At 38.2% G+C, this 14,846-nt stretch overlaps 2 protein-coding genes across 2 annotated transcripts in view; one reads left to right on the plus strand and one right to left on the minus strand.

Annotated features, from left to right (window-relative positions):
• b3gat2 (beta-1,3-glucuronyltransferase 2 (glucuronosyltransferase S)) overlaps window positions 1-14,846 on the minus strand; it is a 639,688-nt gene that overhangs the window by 253,138 nt on the left and 371,704 nt on the right. The window lies entirely within an intron of this gene.
• smap1 (small ArfGAP 1) overlaps window positions 1-14,846 on the plus strand; it is a 260,078-nt gene that overhangs the window by 84,995 nt on the left and 160,237 nt on the right. Inside the window, exons 4-5 of the mRNA XM_062058838.1 lie at window positions 3,198-3,283; window positions 6,237-6,312. Of these exons, the coding sequence (XP_061914822.1) occupies window positions 3,198-3,283; window positions 6,237-6,312 (162 nt within the window). The remainder of the gene's footprint in view (window positions 1-3,197; window positions 3,284-6,236; window positions 6,313-14,846) is intronic.

Here is a 14,846-nt window from a genome sequence, read left to right on the forward strand (position 1 = left end):
GATATGTCGCACCTTCATAGACGTCATCAATTTGTATGGGCCAAATGTCACACCAGTTAGCAAATCTTGCCTATAATTTAGCTATATCCAACTCTGACTAATCTGATGCAGTTGCAGCAAGAAGCATCCTCTGCCAACAACGACAGAGGATGAAGAGGTTAAAATAAATTTTTCGTCTCACATCGTCTATGCTTCAACAACACTCCAAACCACCAAAATTCTATTAACAATCCCCTTATAGCTAAAAACAAGAAATCACAAGTTTTCAACAAACACACAGACAAATGATCACATATAAAACAACTCAATCCAACCATAATTTACCCCAATCCAGGTTGTTTTTGGAGAACCTGACTAAACCTATCTTTTATCAAAAATAGATTCAGCAATTAGTCTTATCGATCCGGCTCTCTCCAGGCAGAAAATGTTTACACTTTAAAGCAAACTGCTTACCTTGTGATGCGCGCGTGCAACACACTGTCTGCCTGACAGAGAGAGCGGGAGCGGCTGTCGACCTGTAGCTTCTGAGCCATCCTGTTCGTGACGCCAATTTTTGTAGTGGATTGTACGAAGCTTAAGCAGGCAACAAAAGTAGTTTAGTACAACAAATTTATTTACCCATTATCAGAAGTGCAGGTTGAATTAAGTTGTCCGTGCAAGCAGACACAATGTACTCTAGAGCACACAAGACACACACAAGCCAAAATCACTGTCGAGTTCCGGTCTTCTGCCATTTTTTATATGTCTCTTGTGCGTCACTGTTTTTTATCTAGTGCGTCATGATTGTTTTGTTTTGGTTTTGTCTGTTCCAAAACAACCTTGTATCTCTTAGTCATATTTGGAAATTCTAAACATTCTGTAGACAGGTTGGCATAACTCCATATTCACCTTTGTCCCACAACTGGTCCATTCAATGGCACAAAATAGAAGAGAATTGAAAATGAGCGGACATTCTTAAAAGACAAGAAATATAGGTCAAAAGGTCAGAAATTCTACGACAATAATGAATGTAAAGTATTGGTATTGTTCATTATCAATAGCGCTATTTCTATTGGTATTCGTATTGCTCCATTTTTAGTGTAATAATGTCATTGTCATTTCTGTATTATTTTTTATTTTTTCGCTAACAGCTTATTTGCTATTACTTTTACCATCATATTTGTACATGTCGTATTTGCTGATGTTGCTCTATTGTTGTTGTTGTTGTTGTGTTTGCTGTTGTTGTTTTTGTCTCTCTGTCTAATCCCCCTCTTGTCCCCACAATTCCCCCTCTGTCTTCCTTTTTTTTCTCTTTCTATCCCCTCCTGCTCTGGTCCGGCTGCACCAAATGATAATATAAATACATTTAAAAAAGTCAAATACAAATAAGGCAACAAGAGAAGTATTCTACACTTCTCTTTGGTAAAGTAAATCTGAACAGCCGATATGGGCATCTACATCTACTATATGATTTGCCTGAGAAGCTGGACAAAAAAAAAAAAAAAAAAAAAAAAGAACCAATACAGTATAAGCAGATGTATTAACAGTCCATATGCAAAAAAAACCTTTAGTCTGGCAAGATTCCAAGCAAATAAACACCAACAAGACATAACAACATGAAAAATGTCTGTCAAATTTTTGCAGCATTTTATGAAATAGTAGCTTTTGAACAGCATTAAAGGGCAGCATGTCTGGCGATGTAGTGAACCACACTTTCTGTGAGCGCACACATTTGGCGCTGTATCGTTTGCACTGACCTTATTCAAAGTTTACTTATACAGCCCTTTTCATCAAACACCTCAGTGAGTCTGTGGCCTGTCGAGACAAATGCTCTACATTTTCATGTGCATGTCTTTTACCAGTTGGAAATACTGAGTCGCGTGGTTGTTTCAAATGGGCATGCATTTCTGTCATTTTGGATTTTTTTTGGTTTGCTGCATTTTTGAGCAAATTTGGCAAACTGGCTCCTCAGTGTTAATAGGCTCATCTTGTTCCATTACTCTTAATACTGAAATATTCCCACATTGTTGTGGTGGCATTTGGTTTTGCTAACCTTTTTTCACGGGCTAACTTGTTGGGATGCTAGTGACGAATCACCCCCCCACGCCCCTACACACAAGGACAAAGACACTTAATGAAGGACAAGGTACTTCACCCCCTTCCTTTTATTCCACTGACTATAGTACAAACAAGCTTAGCTGCTAATAACCGATGAAAACAGAGAATGCTCTTGAAGTCCACAGACATGCATGCACATGGCAATTTATCGAGTCCATTTTCATATATCGTTCGCTTATTTGACTTATCAAATACCGGCCAAAGACTAACTAAAGCTCTTCTCAGAGTGCCATTTTGGTTGTACATATGTACGTTTATTCAAATGAAAAACAAGGCTCTTTCTTTGGCTCCCGATGATTGTGTTAACAGTTTGTGTCATTTCTATGTTTTGGACATATATGCTTCTTAAACAAGTACATTCCTTTGTTCATAGCTGGTTACTCGGGGCTCTACAGTAACACAGTTTCAGCTATATTCTGTTAAATTACATTAAGCACCTATTCTGTTGTTGTTTTGCTACATTACGTTAAAGCTAGCTTAGCGGTTAGCATAGTTCTTTTCCCCTGCTCTCTCTAACTTGGGTCCGGGTGTTGCAAATTTTAGCTTTTCCTCGTCCTGAAGAGATATTTGCAAGAAATTTAGTGTATTTGCCGCAATCTAATCAAAGGTTTAGAAACTTAAAGACAAGGCTTTGCACTGTGTATAGACATACTTTAACCGTGCTCGCTAGCCCCCCTGTGAGGAGGCTACATATATTGCATTGACTATGGTTGTGATCACTGCTGCGTAAAAGTGCCCTAGTCTGGAATGGACTGTCCATATTGAAGGGCTAATATCAGAGATTTTGATGCAGTCCGATATCCAATACTGTTTTTTGCTGATATCGAATGGATCAGATCGGATCAGGACACCCTTATTAAAGAATCAAATAGTGTCAATGGATGTTCTCATTCATCCAGGTCAATGTATTCTCATGAGTCATGACGTTCAATCGATTGCAACTGCACTGTTCGGTTTGTCTTGTCTCTTATCCAAGTAGGCTTCATCAGTTCATGCTCAGACTTAGATTAGTCAGATTTAGTCAAATAGTGTTTGAGAGTTTGTTTCCTCGATACAGTTTCCCCTAAAACTATTAATTAATTCTGTTTTTCCCCTCTCAGAGCGTAGTGGACATGGGTAACCACAGGGCCAAGCAGCTGTACGAAGCCCATCTACCAGAAAACTTCAGTCGACCACAGACTGACCAGTATCCTTTTAATGCGACCGGCATGTTTTTGGCATGATTTTACATATTCATACATTTTCAAAACAAGTGTTTACGGTGCAGTCGGATTATGTTTTACAATGTACAACAGACAAGCAAACATTGTTTCTGTCAAAGCATCAATGTGTGTTTGCCCTTTCCTACTTTGCACACTGTATGGTTAACACAAAATGCGCATGCTAATACTTCCACTGGCAAACTGAAATACATTACCCAGTCTGAAATGTTGCTCTAATATGCTCTCTTGTATTTGGCATGCCATTGATGTCTGGTCATCATTTTTCGCTTTTTGGAAGTCCATTAGTCGCGCTAATCGCACTGATGCAGTGCCGCTGGCTGAAAAATGCTGATAACACATCCCGGATTACGAGAGCTACAGATTCGCTGTGCGTGTGGGCCTTTCAATAAGTACCTCTATCTTTATTTTCACATGTTGGTTTCTTTGTCTATTTAGACTACATATGCAATTGACAAAATGCTTCAACTCATGCTAATAATCACAATATGCAGACTAATCACACAATATTTTGACTGCACATGCTCCTTTACCGAAAGCGCAGATCGTTACATAGTGATCAAGTCAATGCATGCGTCAGTGCAACAATGAGTGAGGAGACTCTGACTGGTGTGCTCGCTGGCATATTTAAAAATGGACCCACATGGGACTTTAGAGAAAACTGTTACCACGTTTGAACAAATAAATGACTTGCATTCAAGTAAAACATAAAAAAAATTCTGAATATGAAATTGCATTTATGTCAAAACATTGGGCTCTTTTTTTAATGTTAATGTGAATACTGGACACAACTAATTTACTCAGATTAATCACGATTCATTAAAATGCAAGAATGAGATTAATCTGATTAAAAAGTGTAATCCTTTGATAGCAGTCATAAACATATAAATAAAGACTAGATACGTGAGCACTGTAGCAGCCTGCTAAGTGACTTGCCCATATAGACTTGCCTACATGGAGAGCGGTTGTAGTTATCGTAATCATGCAGTTTGAAGAGGTGTATCCTATCAACCCTTTTAGTTCTATCTCTGAGAGTGTTGTCGCACTGTGTGGATATTATTCTAGAAAAGTGCTATAGAAGTATAATCCATATCGCTCCTGATTTGTTAATTTACTTGCTAATTTATCTTCTGAACAGGATAATCTGCTGTAACGTGGCTCCGGTTAGAGTCTTGTTAAAGTGTACAAAGCATTTATTCTTTTTTTTGTTTCAATATTTCACATTCAAGCTAGTGTAATGGTTAGCTTGGCCTCTTGTCTGCTTCTGCTGTGCTTTGCTTTGGGTGGCTGCACTAGTTCCACATTTTTGAACCATATGTACAGGTTTTCCTTTTTTTAACACACTTAAAATAATCAATCTTTTCAATATTTGTACATCGATTCAGAATCGTTCATGTCCAACTGTGATGCATCTAAGAGTCTATCATTTCTCCACCTCTATTAGTTACAGTATTAGAGTCAGATTACACTCTAATATGACAGTTTTGTGCATAGAAATGCCTGCAAATGCAATTGGAGCAATACAAAGCTTGTTTCAAGGATAACTCTTAATCCAAATATGCCAGATGGCTAAATTTAGCTGTACTAATGTATGTTAATGAGTCCTACATGGAACATGTGCTTTTGTAATGTTTGCAACTGTAATGTTTAGAATCGCCTAAAACGCGATTGGAGCAATAAAAAGCTTGTTTTAAGGATAATTCTTGAACCAATGATGCCAGATGGCAAAATTTACCACAAGTATTCAGGAACCATTTTTTTGTGTGTAATGCAGAGGAACATTTTGCAGTTGATGCATGACATGTATGCTTTGCTCTTGCTTCCTTGGTTTCAGCATCTCTGGCATGTGCCTGGTCCCATATTGTCTTAAAAATGGCACACGTACTCTTCTTTGCTTTCCTCACTGTCATCTACTCTATTGGCAAAAATGTAAAGCTTCAAAGACATCTTGGAAGAAGCATGAGGACAAGTTGGAACACTAACAAAAAGATCTTGAAACAACAGTAGGACTCGACTACTTCAGCCCAATAGGGAATATTGTGGATTAGGAAATCTGCAGGAAATTAAAAATATACTGTAACTGAAATGTAATCTTTATGCTGCTATTATTTGTAAGAAATCGACAAACCAACATGAATCTTAGCTAAGAACGTGATGGACTATATTGTGGTGCTTATCTAAACTAATCTTTTTGATAATAATAGATCATTTTTGACAACATGCATACCAACAAAGCAAAGGGAGCATTTGGAAAGAACATATGCTGAGGGGCATTCTTGCTTGGCATTGAAACTCAAGCTCTCAGTAGATACACATACAGTGCCAGAGGCTCTGGAAAAAAAAATCAATTTTAGATCCAGTCCCTCTTTCTTGGGAAAACAATGACTACACGCCAATGGCTTAAACCTTCAATGTCATGAAATCCCTGGAGAGGACCTGAATCAAGGAGCTACACTTAGCAGGAAGGTGGGACCAATTTTCTACTATAATTACAATGCTTATCTCTCCAGCTTACAACAGATGGATTTTTATATCGATTCGGTTCATCCAAGTGCACACCCAACACTTCATTTGAAGATAGGTTCTTATTTAACAAGAGTGGGGTCATTTATATGCACCACACAATATGAGAAACAGTATGTTCTACATGTATAAATACAGTTTAAAAGTATACTATTTTGAGAAGAGTTATCAAAGCGAACCTATACAGAATGTCCAATGTATTGTTCATCCTAAACCTAATCAAAAGTAGCTCCAACAGTAAAATCTTTTTTAATTTTAGGATTTCATTTGAACACCATTGCACATTTGCACTTAACCCCAAAAAGGTCATGTTTATCAAGGTTGCATGTAACACGACTGTGCATATACTTGTACAGTAGAAAACTGAGCCTTTTAGTCCTTAACCTACATTGTCAGGGCTGTGGAGGTTTTCATCCGTGACAAGTATGAGAGGAAAAAATACTATGACCAGGAAGCTCTAGCTACAGCCCAGGTGAGTATCAAAAACTCATCTACCGGTATGTTATTTTAAGTCTAACTACAACGGCCTTCATGTGAGGCTAATCCATTTTATACCATGTTGTATAACCGCTCACATTTGAATCGATACGGTACATTTTTAGGTATTTTTATGAGTTCATGTGTTAATAAATGTTTATGTATTTAATAATAAAATACATATTTTTTTATTTTAAATTTTACAGTGAGCTGAAATTATGCTTTTCCGTTGTTGTATGTTGTTTTCTTACATTTGAGTCTAATTTGCAAGTATTATAGTAGACTTTGCATGCCTTAACAATGGCAGTAGTGTTTGAAATCTGTGTGTTCATTTAATTAAAAAAATCTAAAACCAAAAATTAAAAAAACTAAATATTTTCTTGTTTTTTCAATATTTGTTACCAGACTAAAAACGAATAACAAATCGTTCTTCGAAATTTTGAGTTTGTGTTTAATTGCAAAATGGACCAATCGAATAATGGGCATTTTAACTTTTTTTTTTTGCGAAACAGTTTATTTATCTTATTTGTTTATTTGAACAAGGACAACACACATTGATCAACATTGCTGTACATGTGCAAGTTTTAGCTGCAAAGCTAGTTTTGAGGCACCAAGTTTACCCGGAAGTAATTTTACGTGGACTTGGGCTTGGACCAATCCTTTTTACCCATACCCATTTAGGGATGTCATTAGACATCTTGAAGGTATCTCCTACCACATATATGTGGCTGACCTTCAGTTATTTCTCATTTTACCCTGATAGGACACATGAAAATAATATGTTAAAAAGTTAAAGACTGGATGGCTAGTAACACTCTTCAATTGAATGCTGCCAAAACAGAGGTGTTAACTATTGCCTCTGACACTGCAACTTCAAAAGTAGCCAGCTGCTTAGGGTCTCTTGGTGAAAATGTGTATCCCAGTCTGAGAAATATTGGCGTCACATTTAACCACTCCATATTTTTTGAAGAGCACGCCAAAAGTATAACCCGCTCCTGCGTTTTCCACCTCAGAAACATTTCCAAACTCAGATCCATATTATCTTATTACAAACTAGAAATTATCATTCACGCTCCTGTTTTTTCACATCTTGACTATCACTATTTATTCTATAGATCGCTTGCAATTAGTTTAAAAAGCTGCCACTAGGCTCTTTTCAAGATGTCATAACTTTGTTCATATTACTCAGTTTTAATGTCCTGGTACTGGCTACCTGCTCATGTCAGATACAATACACAATTGAATCTATTACTTACAGGGTACTCAACCGGCAAGCACCTGCTTACTTGGTAGATCTGTTAGGTCACTGTGGTCTGCTGACTCCCTTCTGCTTTTTGTACCTTGTACAAAATTAAAAAGTAAAGATGAGAGAGCCTTTCAGTCAGTTGCTCCTAAATGGTGGAATGCACTCCCTTATGAGTTTAGAACGGCCATGAACATTATTAAAAAGCTGTTAAAAACACATTTGTTTAAGTGTGCAATTCTGTGATAAACATTTTTTAGTTACTTGTATTGTCCATCCATCTATCCATCCATCTTCTTCCGCTTATCCGAGGTCGGGTCGCGGGGGCAGCAGCCTAAGCAGGGAAGCCCAGACTTTCCTCTCCCCGGCCACTTCGTCCAGCTCTTCCCGGGGGATCCCGAGGCGTTCCCAGGCCAGCCGGGAGACATAGTCTTCCCAACGTGTCCTGGGTCTTTCCCGTGGCCTCCTACCGGTCGGATGTGCCCTAAACACCTCCCTAGGGAGGCGTTCGGGTGGCATCCTGACCAGATGCCCGAACTACCTCATCTGGCTCCTCTCCATGTGGAGGAGCAGCGGCTTTACTTTGAGCTCCCCCCTGATGGCAGAGCTTCTCACCCTATCTCTAAGGGAGAGCCCCGCCACCCGGCGGGGGAAACTCATTTTGGCCGCTGTACCCGTGATCTTGTCCTTTCGGTCATAACCCAAAGCTCATGACCATAGGTGAAGATGGGAATGTAGATCGACTGGTAAATTGAGAGCTTTGCCTTCCGGCTCAGCTCCTTCTTCACCACAACGGATCGATACAGTGTCCGCATTACTGAAGACGCCGCACCGATCCGCCTGTTGATCTCACGATCCACTCTTCCCTTACTCGTGAACAAGACTCCGAGGTACTTGAACTCCTCCACTTGGGGCAGGGTCTCCTCCCCAACCCGTAGATGGCACTCCACCCTTTTCCGGGCGAGAACCATGGACTCTGACTTGGAGGTGCTGATTCTCATCCCAGTCGCTTCACACTCGGCTGCGAACCGATCCAGTGAGAGCTGAAGATCCTGGCCAGATGAAGCCATCAGGACCACATCATCTGCAAAAAGCAGAGACCTAATCCTGCAGCCACCAAACCGGATCCCCTCAACGCCTTGACTGCGCCTAGAAATTCTGTCCATAAAAGTTATGAACAGAATCGGTGACGAAGGGCAGCCTTGGCGGAGTCCAACCCTCACTGGAAACGTGTCCGACTTACTGGCGGCAATGCGGACCAAGCTCTGACACTGATCGTACAGAGAGCGGACCGTCACAATCAGACAGTCCGATACCCCATACTCTCTGAGCGCTCCCCACAGGACTTCCCGAGGGACACGATCGAATGCCTTCTCCAAGTCCACAAAGCACATGTAGACTGGTTGGGCAAACTCCCATGCACCCTCAAGGACCGTGCCGAGAGTATAGAGCTGGTCGATAGGTCCAGGACCAGGACGGAAACCACACTGTTCCTTCTGAATCCGAGTTTCGACTATCCGGCGTAGCCTCCTCTCCAGTACACCTGAATAGACCTTACCGGGCAGGCTGAGAAGTGTGATCCCACGATAGTTGGAACACACTTGTATTATCATATTTATTATTTGTATTTACAATGTCTCTGTTGTTGCCTCATTCTACAGGTATATACTTATTTTGGTTGTACTGTTTGTATTTTAACTCGGGCTGTCAAACAATTAATATATTTAATCACAATCACATGTTGTTCATAGTTAACTCAAAATAATTGTGATGAATCACGCAAAGATAATTTTTCGTCATTGAAGTGTACTGTAGACAGATCATTTTCAAGTTTTAATACCATCACTCGACAATTAGTTTGCTTTAATCAAATGATTTTTAACCAATGCTTTTTTCAAACAGTTCAACACAAACAAGACAAACACTTTTAATAACAATTTAAAAAATACCTGCAGTGCTTTGTTGTCTTGCTAAATTTTCAATTTTGTAGGAGTACAGAATTTCAATTTCTGCTGAGGAGCACTCAGATACAGAGGTGGAGCTACACAATGCTTAGATACCAGTTTCACGCATTAATAAGACAAGATGAGGATTGTTACGATCATGGTTTGATTGTCTAAGATGTTTGGTAATGTCATCTGTGATTTTCTACCTGAACAAATGCTTCTGATATTCTGTACATTACATGTTGTGCAAGTTAGTTAACGGTATTCATATCACTGCATGACAGTGTCTTACCTTCCCTATTTGTTAATACAATGTCATATTCAGCCTGCTAAACATTCTGTAATTGAGGACTATCAACCAGAACATGTTATAAAATAACATAATAATAAAAACTTTATTTCATACTGCCAGAAAATGTCCTCCTCTATATTCTCCAACTGATGTACTTGCATTTATTTAGGTAGAAATATCACAGATTACATTACAAAAGATCTTTGACAAAGCATTATTGTAAAGTAAAATGCTTTTTCATTTTGTGAGTGTAGTTAGACCAGATGTGACGTGTAGGGCTATTATTGTGAAGCCAAAAGTGTGTGATTGGTTTGAGAAAAGCTGTCTTGATATGTTTTGACAACGTGACAAGAATAAAAGATGTAGAGAAGTGACTCTAGACTTCCTGCCTACCGTCTTTCCATTCTGCTGACCTTTTATGCTATCTTACAAAAGCAGTTACAGTAACAATCTACATTTTATGTTATCAATGTGGACTAAACTGTAATCCAAACATGAATGTTCAAGCATTTTCTATCAGGCATACTGGCTTTGTTGGCATGGAAAATTGCAACATTACCTCTACGTATACATTGCAGGCCAAAGTGGCCCAAATCTGATTTTTTTCTAAATCTGATTTTTCTCCAGCTGACTGTTAACACTGCAAGTAAAATGTGATCTTTATCAGACTCCAGTATAAACGCGCACAGGCCCCAAGGTGGCCTCAACGTCACTTGCACACAAAGTTGGATAAAGTGAAAACAAAAGAAGTTGACCGGATTCTGTAAATGAACAAGGAAGTCGCTATTACCAATACTTTGCAAAATAAAAGATGCCACACCTTAAAAAATGGTGTCATGAAAATAAATTAAAGTAGTATACTGTATGAACGACTATACATAGTGTAGTATATTTGGGAGGTTTCTAATCTTTTTATGACTGTTACGTAGAAGAGACTTGGACATCAGCGTGGATCTACTTCGGCTTTATTTCTTAATTTACTTATGTAAACAACTTACGCAATGTACATAACATGTAAGCCAATACGCCATGCGTCAATTCCAGTCCTTCAACAATTGCTATTTCTTTCTGTTTAGACTGCAGTAACATTTGTAAAGATCCGATTCCAATCGGATTCGGACTACCTCCTGATGTGGTCCAAATCTGATGCGAAAAGATCAAATTTGTAGCACTTTAAAGCGTTCAGACTGGCAAAACATTTTCGATTTGTGTCACTTGAGGGGAAAAAAAATCTGATTTGGTGTGCAGTGTAAGGGCCCAAGAAGCAGTTTCCAAGTATTAGTCGATCCAATCCGTGCTGTCAAAACAAGCTTCTATGCTGCCAAGGCGATCATAATCAATCATGATCACTTTTATCTCTACTATAATTTTATATCTGGTGATCCACATTTCTATGTATGAAAATGATGAATCAGTTCATGGGAGGAGCAATCGCAATAATGCACTTTAGATTTATTGCGTTTTTCTGTGAATTTCTCATTTATACCTCATGTTGCTGAAATAGTTGAAAGTTCTCCTCCTTTTTTAAATAAAAAAAACAAAACAAGAATAAATAAACCCACTTGGATGCAATTTGACCAGTACACCCTTTAACATTTCAACACATTACCTAGTAAATTAAGTTTAATAGTTAATTGAGAGAAATAGTTTGTTGTATAATCAAGCCATATCACATGTGATTTTAATAAGTTTAAAGATACATAGACACAATTTCACTTACGGAAAGTTAATCGACCTTGGCCTTGTCAAGTTTAAATACATTCTGCAACATTCAGCATCGCTTGTTATAAGATTGAGGTGATTGTTGCAATGATTTGTCGACGTTGTCAACAAAAATCGACTATAAAATTTGTTGCTGACAAATTCATTTGTTGATAATAGTCGATTAAGTCATTGCTGGTGTTTTTCCAGGCAGAAAGGAACATGCATGTTTCAGCGTGATCGGTGACCGCCGAGCAACAAAAAGAGAGAAATGGCTCCAGCTACTGCAAAAACATAGTGAGAAAAACTAAACTTGTCAAAAACACATAACTGTCAAGTTGACCTTGCTTTTCATGGCAGTACATCTGTGATGCAGGAGCATTTCAAGCTTAGACATGTTGGACCTATGCAGGATGCCATCTCCGACTCTCCTCGGTAAACTAGTTAGCTTGCTAGTTAGCTTGTTAGTCAGCTAGTTAACGACAGAGAGACGGCGTTATATGAAATATACATTTTCAATAGACAAAAGCTGAATAGTTATTTTAATTTTTGCAGCCGCCTAATGAAAGAGAAGCTGAATGCTTAGGTCCTCCAATGCCTAAGCAGTACCCTGACTCACCACATGGACGGAGCTAGCAGACGCATGTTTCTGTTCGTTTTTTTAAAACTTTATTTGTAACAAATAGAGATGTCCGATAATGGCTTTTTTGCCGATATTCCGATATTGTCCAACTCTTAATTACAGATTCCGATATCAACCTATACCGATGTATACAGTCGTGGAATTATCACATTATTATGCATAATTTTGTTGTGATGCCTAGCTGGATGCATTAAACAATGTAACTTTACCATAAATTGATTAATGTGGACCCCAACTTAAACAAGTTGAAAAACTTATTCGGGTGTTACCATTTAGTGGTCAATTGTACGGAATATGTACTGTACTGTGCAATCTACTAATACAAGTTTCAATCAATCAATCAAAAACAAGGTTTTCCAAAATAAGAGAACAACTTCAACTCCAGTTATGGAAAAAAGTGCCAACATGGCACTGCCATATTTATTATTGAAGTCACAAAATGCATTATTTTTTTTAACATGCCTCAAAACAGCAGCTTGGAATTTGGAACATGCTCTCCCTGAGATAATCCTAATACCCACTACAACTATGGGAAATACTATACTTTGACTTTCACACAGTGCATCATGTTTTATTTTTTTTAAACATGCCTCAAAACAACAGCTACATAAACAGTGAAGGCACACAGCTTCAGTCCAGAGTATACTAGCCTACGTCCGTGTTTTACCGGATATGTACCGCTCCGTACAGCGGCGTTTTAAAAAGTCATTAATTTTACTTTTTGAAACCAATACCGATAATTTCCGATATTACATTTTAAAGCATTTATCGGCCGTTATCGGACATCTCTAGTAACAAACATGGCGTTTGTAGTGCAGGAAGCTAGCGTCTGTGTTAACAATGTTATCAAATACTTTTTGGTCCCATTTCATAATGTCATTAATTATCATAATGTTTTTAGGAAAATAAATTACTCCCTTTTTTTGTTATTGTTATGTGCAACATGTATTAACAATGATTAGAACATAGTTAAAAGTAAAAAAAACGAAAAAAAAACCTCAAAGGAATGTATGCCTCAACAAGAGCAAAGGTCACCGCACGTTCTCATCGTATATCGTATTCATACCATTTTGGAAAATAAACCTTCAAAATGATTATTCACTCAAGTCCATGATGAGTGTACAGTATGTAGTGCTGCTCAAGGCACTCAAACATAAAGACAAATATAACCTGTTCAAGGCTTCCGTCAATTTTCATTATATTTCACGATATATTGTTCTTATTTATTATGTTTTGTCACATTCATCCCTTTCTTGGATTTCTCTGTTAACTCACATTTTTCTCTCTTTGTTTTCTTTTGCTTTTGTTGAAGCACTGCCGGCAGCCAGACTGTAATCAAGAGTCTGTTTGTCACACCCACACATAAGCTCAGTTTTCGTATGTAAATGAATTATTAAAAACAAGTTTAATCTTTCTAAGTACTAGTGTTCAGATGAAGAAAAACTGAGGAGAAAGAAAAGTTGTAATAATTCAGCCGTAGTGTGGGCGTGACTGTTAGTGATTTATTTTGTCATGTAAAGCTTTTGCATCATGTTTAGCATTCAGGCTATTCTTATTGAAACTAAATGATGCACAATTCTTTTTTTTTCTCAAGCTGATACCAATATTGAGAACTCCCTGCTTCTCAAGACCGTTTCATATAAAGGAAACACAATAACACATTTTTATAGGGTTTATCTTATTAAACTCAGATTTTACTTTTATTGTTCTAAATCAGTGGTTCTTAACCTTGTTGGAGGTACCGAACCCCACCAGTTTCATATGCGCATTCACCGAACCCTTCTTTAGTGAAAAATATATATATATTTTTTTTTTCAAATTCAAGACAAAGTTATATGTTTTTGGTAACACTTTAGTATGTGGAACATATTCTAAGTAACAAAGACTTAATTTAGAGTTATTTGGTTAGGGTTAGGGTTAGGGCCAGGGTTAGAGGGTTAGGGTTATAATAAGGCCATGCCGAATAAGGCATTAATAAGTACTTAATAATGACTAGTAAGAGCCAAGATGTTACTAATTTGCATGTTAATAAGCAACTAATTAATGGTGAATATGTTCCCCCCACAAAAGTATTACCATGTTTTATTACTGGTGCACAAAATGAACCGTGCATGAACATCACCTTGTTCAAAGAACAAAACCAACACAGTGCATAAACTCACAACAAATTACACACCTGCAAATCAGTCTGACTTCTGCTGTTGCCATATCCGTAATACGCCCGATAGGGAGAAGTTTTTATTTACACGATGAGTCGGGTGTGTCTTGACCTCCGCCGAACCCCTGAGCCCGACTCACCGAACCCCTAGGGTTCGATCGAACCCAGGTTAAGAACCACTGTTCTAAATAAAGCGACAGTGGCTCAGGAGGTAGACCAGGTTGTCCAGTAACATTAGGGTTCCAGGTTCAAGTCCTGCTGTTTAATAGTGGTCTGAGAGGCCGTTGGCTCAATTTAGCAGCAATGTTTCCGTCAGTCTACCCCCAATGCAGCTGTGGCTACAGATGTAGTTTACCATCACCAATAAAAGAATGTGCACTAAAAGAATAATGGGCTCTCACTGTAAAGTGCCTTGAGTGTCTAGAAAGGTGCTATATAAATCCAATCTTTTATTATTATTATTATTATTATTATTATTATTATTATCAACATTACAGAGTTTCCCCCAGATTGCCAAGATACACTTGGCGGTGGGGGCGTGGTCAT

The sequence above is a fragment of the Entelurus aequoreus genome, linkage group LG09 (genome assembly GCF_033978785.1).
Source record: "Entelurus aequoreus isolate RoL-2023_Sb linkage group LG09, RoL_Eaeq_v1.1, whole genome shotgun sequence".
Taxonomy (NCBI): Eukaryota; Metazoa; Chordata; class Actinopteri; order Syngnathiformes; family Syngnathidae; genus Entelurus; species Entelurus aequoreus.